The sequence below is a fragment of the Sander vitreus genome, unplaced genomic scaffold (genome assembly GCF_031162955.1).
Source record: "Sander vitreus isolate 19-12246 unplaced genomic scaffold, sanVit1 ctg381_0, whole genome shotgun sequence".
Classification (NCBI taxonomy): domain Eukaryota; kingdom Metazoa; phylum Chordata; class Actinopteri; order Perciformes; family Percidae; genus Sander; species Sander vitreus.
This window is the reverse complement of record NW_027595510.1, coordinates 65,450-72,500: the sequence shown is the minus strand read 5'-3', so window position 1 is coordinate 72,500 and position 7,051 is coordinate 65,450. Positions and strand designations below refer to the sequence as shown.

The window sequence follows — 7,051 nt, the reverse complement described above, 5'->3', positions numbered from 1 at the left end:
GTGTGTGTGGCTAGGGTCATCCGGTTGAAAACCTCGTCCTCTTCGGCTAGTAACTAATGTGACAAAAACGTTGAAATAAGCAGAAAAATAACCTTGAAAAAGCGCCACCTCTTGGAGACGTTTGTTTATTTTATTCATTACAATATAGCTGTTTGGCCCCAGCGTATGGATATGTTGTCCCACCCCTAGTCTGAGCCAATCAGAGCCATCTGGGTCTGTCCTGCTCGCTGAGTGTTTAAACATTAATCACAGGTTGTTGTTTCAGTGATCAGTAATGAGTCGACTCAGCAGTTTGTTGGAAAAGACGACTTATTATTAATCAGATCACAGGAAAAACATGCAAACACAAAGCTCACACACATATATATTAGGGGCTGCACCCTCTTAATCTAAATCAGCCTGTGTGTGTGTGTGTGTGTGTGTGTGTGTGTGTGTGTGTGACGGCGTTCAGGCAGCCAATAGGATCAGAGCAGAGTGGTCACATGGAGGTAACTGTGTCTTCAGGGCCGTCTATCGCCAGGTTTTCGTAAGCGTTCTCGTCTTCTTTGCTCCTGATGGATATTTTCTTATTAAAACTGAGAACATTCAGTGATAGAAGAGTACGCCTATGAGTAGTAGTTGTACTTTTAAGTTGTACTTGTACCTGACCATGTCCAGACTGGTCTCGTACGTGTTCCCGTCCACGTCGTCTCGTCTCACCAACTCCACAGCGCTCTTCCTCCTGCAGACACGTGCACGTTATTACCAAACATTATTATTATTTAAAACAATACATTATTATTATCATTATTATTATTCTCCCTGTGTGTGTGTCTGTCTGTGTGTGGGTGTGTGTGTGTGTGTGTGTGTGTGTGTCCCTGTGTGTGTGTGTGTGTGTGTGTGTGTGTGTGTCCCTGTGCGTGTGTTTGTGTGTGTGTGTCCCTGCGCGTGTTTGTATGTGTGTGTCCCTGTGCGTGTGTTGTGTGTGTGTGTGTGTGTGTGTGTGTCCCTGTGTGTGTGTGTGTCCCTGCGCGTGTGTTGTGTATGTGTGTGTGTGTGTTTGTGTGTGTCCCTGTGCGTGTGTTTATGTGTGTCCCTGTGTGTGTGTGTGTGTGTTTGTGTGTGTGTAACATAATGGAACAACACCAAATCTATAACGTGTTGGGTTTTCTGGGTTTTTAAACACGTTATCTAGTGTAAGAAGAAGTAGTGGTTGTAGTATAAAGTTGTACTTGTACCTGACCATGTCCAGACTGGCCTCGTACGTTTTTTCGACATCGTCTCGTCTCACCGACTCCACGGTGCTCTTCCTCCTGCAGACACGTGCACGTTATTACCAAACATAATTATTATTATAAAGGTGCTCTAAGCGATGTTGGGTGTCGTTACTTCTTGTTGATGTTCAAACAAAACGGAGACTAGCTCGCCCCCTCCCTCCTCCTCATCCCCTCCCCCCCCCCTCCCTTCCACGCACTAACCCCTCAACTCCCACCCCCAAATCCTTCTGGTCGGTTATTGGCTGTGTCACTGCCCGATGTGAGTCGAGTGGAGATGTGAGCTGCGCATGCGTCACTTTGCGACAAGTAGCCTCCAAGATGCTAACGAGAGGCTTCTGTAATGTCAGTACAGTAAAAATGAATCACTGCTGGCTACAAGTTAGCAATCAAACACAACAAAGGCTGTCACTTGAATGAGGTTTTGAGCTAACGTTAGCAATCAGACACAACAAAGGCTGTCACTTGAATGGCGTTTTGAGCTAATGTTAGCAATCAAACACAACAAAGGCTGTCACTTGAATGGCGTTTTGTTTGTTTTATTTGGATCCCCATTGCTTCAGCATAAGCTAAAAGCTATTCTTCCTGGGGTCCTCCAATCTATCTTTAGCGTTTTGAGCTAACGTTAGCAATTGTTGTGTCTGATCGCTGTCACTTGAATGGCATTTTGAGCTAATGTTAGCAATCAAACACAACAAAGGCTGTCACTTGAATGGCGTTTTGAGCTAACGTTAGCATTTGTTGTGTCTGATTGCTGTCACTTGAATGGCATTTTGAGCTAATGTTAGCAATCAAACACAACAAAGGCTGTCACTTGAATGGCGTTTTGAGCTAACGTTAGCAATCAGACACAACAAATTCTGTCAATGGAATGGCGTTTTGAGCAATCAGACAATCATAGATGGTTACAACGTTTTTGAAATGATTTCTTCTGTTATTGTTTGTAAAGAGAAAAGTTTATTATTTTATGGATTTCACGAATTTCAGTATGACACGTTATGCCGTAAACTGTCAAACTGACTCACATCTGCACTCGACTCACATCGCGCAGTGACACCTGGAACAATGTTTGTTATGTTTGGTGGTGCAGGTTGGCGCAGTTTGTGAAGCCTGGGCTGTCAGGCAGCTAGCAGATAGTGAGATGTTTTTACAGTGTGTTCAGGGGACAGGCAGCTAGCAGATAGTGACGGTTTGTGTTTGTTGAAATTATTTAAAACATAATGAATGTGTTAGAGTTTAAAAAAGGTTTTCCTCTCACGTGATTGGCTCCTCGCACCAGGCCTTCTGCACCAGGACGACGACGAAGGCGAGGAAGAGGAACCCGGTGACGGCGATGAGGCCGGTGAGCCACTGAGGCAGCAGACGCTCGCTACTCCCAGTCTGAGCTAAAACACACACACACAGAGACACACACACACACACACACACACACACACACACACACATAGACACACACACACACACACACACACACACACACACACACACACACGCACACACACACACACACAGACACACACACACACACACACACACACACACACACACACACACACACACACACACACACGCATACACACACACACACACACACGCAAACAAAGACAGACAGACGCACAGACACACATGCACACACGCACACACACACGCAAACACAGACACACACACCCGCACGCAAACAAAGACAGACAGACGCACAGACACACATGCACACATGCACAGAGACACACATTTGGACAGAAACTAAATACAAAAATCAAAAGCCGTCTTGGTTCACGTTATAACTCCCTCTCTCTCTCTCTCTCTCTCTCTCTCTCTTTCTCTCTCTCTCTCTCTCTCTCTCTCTCTCTCTCTTTCTCTCTCTCTCTCTCTCCCTCTCTCTCTCTGATTCTTTACAGCCTTTTCTTCCAGCAGACTGAAGAAGAACAAGAAGAAGGAGCAGCGATGGGGAAACTTTGTCCGCTGATTTCCTGTTTGTTGCTGAGTGTCGCTGCGGTGACGGCCCAGACAGGTACGCAACTCTACTGACAATAAAGCAGGGCCGGCATTTACCTTTTACTACCTGTGCTACAGGTAAAGCTACACTCTCAGAACAGGTAGTTAAGTCAGATTGGACCCGAAGACAACAGGAGGGTTAAAGGCTTTTCAACCAGTGCAAAATTAATCTTTGGTGACGTGTTGCGTCAGAGTAAATAAGCAGTTTAAATGTTGGTTTCTTTGAACTATTACATATATTATTAAATACTTAACATATACTGTATATCTTAAAAAGTAACTGATGATAAAGAGGGTGAGGGAGCAGCTTTAGTTTCCTTTTAATGTAAAAAATCAGTAATATAAACGAGACACACCTTGAAATACATGTTGCTAATTAATAACCCTGGACCCTGTTATCTCACGGATTATTATTCTAAGTGTCTGACAACATTATGAAAGGATCCCTCCAGAGATAGACCTTTTAGTTAAAGAGGAAGATCCTTTTAGTTTAACATGAAACAGCCCCGAAATCACCATCACCAAACCCACCAGACTCCATGTAAATAATCAGGACTTTTAGCGTTTATACAGCCAGCATATCTCCACATGTAAATTGGTGAATTAAGGGTTTATTTCAACCAAACCAGAGTGGTGATTGTTGGAACAGTGGAAAGATGAACCAAGACGGCTTTTGGTAGTTTTATTTTGTGTGTAGTGTGTTTATTTTACAATGATAAAGTACTGATTATTTACATGGAGTCTGGTAGGGTTTGGTGATGGTGATTTTGGGGCTGTTTCATGTTAAACTAAAAAGGATCTTACTCTTTAACATCAGCCACTTAGACACAAAAACATGAGAAAATAGAGTCCAGCTTTAAAAATAAAACAAAGATACCTTTTAATGAACAGATGCTTGTCTAGCTCTCAGCTCCATCGCTGCAGTTTCTTCTCTGTTATCAGGTCAGTGTTCCTCCATTGGGGGTCAGCTGTATGACTACTACTTCATTGGAGTGAATATGACCTGGAAAGATGCCCAGAAGTAATGCAGAAAGCACCACACTGACCTGGCCACAGTGTCTAACCAGACATACATGCAGAGACTCCTTAACTCCACAACTGCACAGTATCAGGCTGGAGCCTGGATTGGGCTGCAGCGAGGCTGGCGCTGGTCTCAGTCCGGGGTGGAGTTCAACGAGAGTGAGAGTGAATGGTTTGTAGGACAGCCGGATAATAGAGACAATCAGGAGTACTGTGTGAGGATGAAGGATGGCACATGGGATGACGACACTTGTACTATAAGATATAACTTTATCTGCTATGATGGTGAGAATGTGTGGCGCATAGAGTCTGTTCTCCCCTAAAAAAACTCCCCCAGAAGTGGATTGTTCCAGCATCATTCTGACCTATAGTCATGTTTGTAGTGGCGGCGCCCTCTACTGGCCGTAGTAGTTCTGGCTTTAGTTTTTTAGGGGAGGACAGACTCTGAATTGATAATACATTATTGTTTTTGAAATAAGAATAATGTAGAATTTCATGAGACTAAATAAAAACTAAAAAAGTTTGTCTGTATGTTCCACAGAAAACAAAACATTTCATATCATTAACTCTGAGAAGACCTGGCTAGAGGCTCAGAGCTACTGCAGAGAACATCACACTGACCTGATCAGTGGAGTCAAACAGCTAAAAGACTTCAAGAGACAGCACCAGGATAATAATGGACAGTCCCAGAATAATGGACAGTCCCAGAATAATGCTGGACAGTCCCAGAATAATGCTGGACAGTCCCAGAATAATGGACAGTCCAAGAATAATGCTGGACAGTCCCAGAATAATGGACAGTCCAAGAATAATGCTGGACAGTCCCAGAATAATGGACAATCCCAGAATAATGGACAGTCCCAGAATAATGGACAATCCCAGAATAATGGACAGTCCCAGAATAATGGACAGTCCCAGAATAATGGACAGTCCAATAATAATGCTGGACAGTCCCAGAATATTGCAGGACCTTTCTGGATCGGCCTGTTCAGAGACAGCTGGAATTGGTCAGATGGGAGCAGTTTCTCTTTCAGATCCTGGGAGAAAAATGAAACAAACGCTAAGAAGACATGTGCTATGACTACGTCAGATGGAAAATGGAGAGCTGATGACTGTGATGAAACCAAACCCTTCTTCTGCTACAACGGTGAGTTTATCAGAAGGTCTATCTAACGGTACTGTACATCTACATCTGTTTAATGATTCACTTTATTTACTAGTTTATTATAAGAATTATGGTGTGAGGTTCATCGTTGTTGAATATCTTGATAATGATATAACTCACCATAAATAAACAGATAAAGTGTTCTCAGTTCTGATAAAATACAACAAACTGCTTGTTAGATTAAAAATAGAACGATGACTGCTGACATTTTACTTTCAACTGCATCTTTTAGGCCGACTTGCCAGGGGTGGAGTTCATCAGTCAGGGGACTGATGAACTCCACCCCTGATTGATTGATTGACTCCCCTTCTCCTCTGACAGATTCAGTGATCCTGATCAAGGAGAACATGACCTGGGTGGATGCGTTATACTACTGCAGAGCTCACCATCACGACCTTGTCTCCATCACCAACCTGGACGAGCAGCGCTGGGTCCAGGAGAGAGCCAAGATGGCCTCCACTCAACACCTGTGGCTGGGACTGCGCTACACCTGCACTCTGGACTTCTGGTTCTGGGTCACTGATGAGACGGTCTGCTACACCAACTGGGGCCCCGGCCAGCCTGGGGACGACTGCACCACGGCTGGAGCCATGAACCGACAGGGAACGTGGGTCAAAAAGCACGACGACCACCAGCTTAATTTCATCTGTTTCAAGTAAAAACCAGCAGAATGTAACTAAGTACATTTACTCAAGTACTGTACTTCAGTAATAATGCTGTTGAGATGAGGTACTTTACTTATTTCTCAAAGTAAATATTTTGGGAGAAAGTCGTAATATTTTAAGAAAACACTCGTAATATTTTAAGAAAAAAGTCGTAATATGTTGGGAAAAAAGTCGTAATATTTTGGGAAAAAAGTCGTAATATTTTGGGAAACATGTCGTAATATTTCAGGAAGAAAGTTGTAATATATATCTTTTACTTTATATTTTAACAGTGTGAGATTAATACTTTGACTGAAGTTAAGGATGTTTTATTCATTTACTCACTTTGTTTGCAGTGGTGTGACGTTGACATACTGTGTGTCCTCTGGGATTATTTAATAGCATTCTGGGAAATGTAGGAACTTATATCTCAAAGGAAATATTTCAAGAAAAAATGTTGTAATATTTTGGAAAAAAAGTCATAATATTTTGGGAAAAAAGTCGTAATATTTTGGAAAAAAGTCGTAATATTTTGGGAAAAAAGTCGTAATATTTTGGGGAAAAAAGTCGTAATATTTTGGGGAAAAAAGTCGTAATATTTTAGAAAAAAGTCGTAATATTTTAGGAAAAAAGTCGTAATATTTTGGGAAAAAGTCGTAATATTTTGGGGAAAAAGTCGTAATATTTTAAGAAAAAAGTCATAATATTTTGGGGTAAAAGTCGTAATATTTTGGGGAAAAAAAAAAAGTTAATATTTCGGCGAAAATGTAATGTTTCAGTAAGAACGTTGTAATATATATCTTTTACTTTATATTTTAACAGTGTGGGATTAATACTTTGACTGAAGTTAAGGATGTTTTATTCATTTACTCACTTTGTTTGCAGTGGTGTGACGTTGACATACTGTGTGTCCTCTGGGATTATTGAATGGCATTCTGGGAAATGTAGGAATTTATATCTCAAAGGAAAAATTT

The 7,051-nt window shown here is 42.0% G+C and overlaps 1 protein-coding gene across 1 annotated transcript; it reads left to right on the top strand.

Moving 5' to 3' along the window:
• Nucleotides 1-4,157: 4,157 nt before the first annotated feature.
• Nucleotides 4,158-6,808, top strand: LOC144513925 (uncharacterized). The gene is made up of 3 exons (XM_078245113.1): nucleotides 4,158-4,553; nucleotides 4,810-5,415; nucleotides 5,755-6,808. Exons 1-3 carry the CDS (start codon nucleotides 4,322-4,324, stop codon nucleotides 6,090-6,092), a joined length of 1,176 nt encoding a protein of 391 aa, XP_078101239.1. The 5' UTR covers nucleotides 4,158-4,321; the 3' UTR covers nucleotides 6,093-6,808.
• The last annotated feature ends 243 nt before the right edge of the window (nucleotides 6,809-7,051 follow it).

What these genes read in the sequence shown, in the direction of transcription:
- LOC144513925 (XM_078245113.1), top strand. Translation starts at nt 4,322, where the DNA reads ATGCAGAGACTCCTTAACTCCACAACTGCACAGTATCAGGCTGGAGCC. An exon ending in TAACTTTATCTGCTATGATG is followed by an intron (nt 4,554 to 4,809) that starts GTGAGAATGTGT and finishes TATGTTCCACAG; the next exon opens with AAAACAAAACATTTCATATC. An exon ending in ACCCTTCTTCTGCTACAACG is followed by an intron (nt 5,416 to 5,754) that starts GTGAGTTTATCA and finishes CTCCTCTGACAG; the next exon opens with ATTCAGTGATCCTGATCAAG.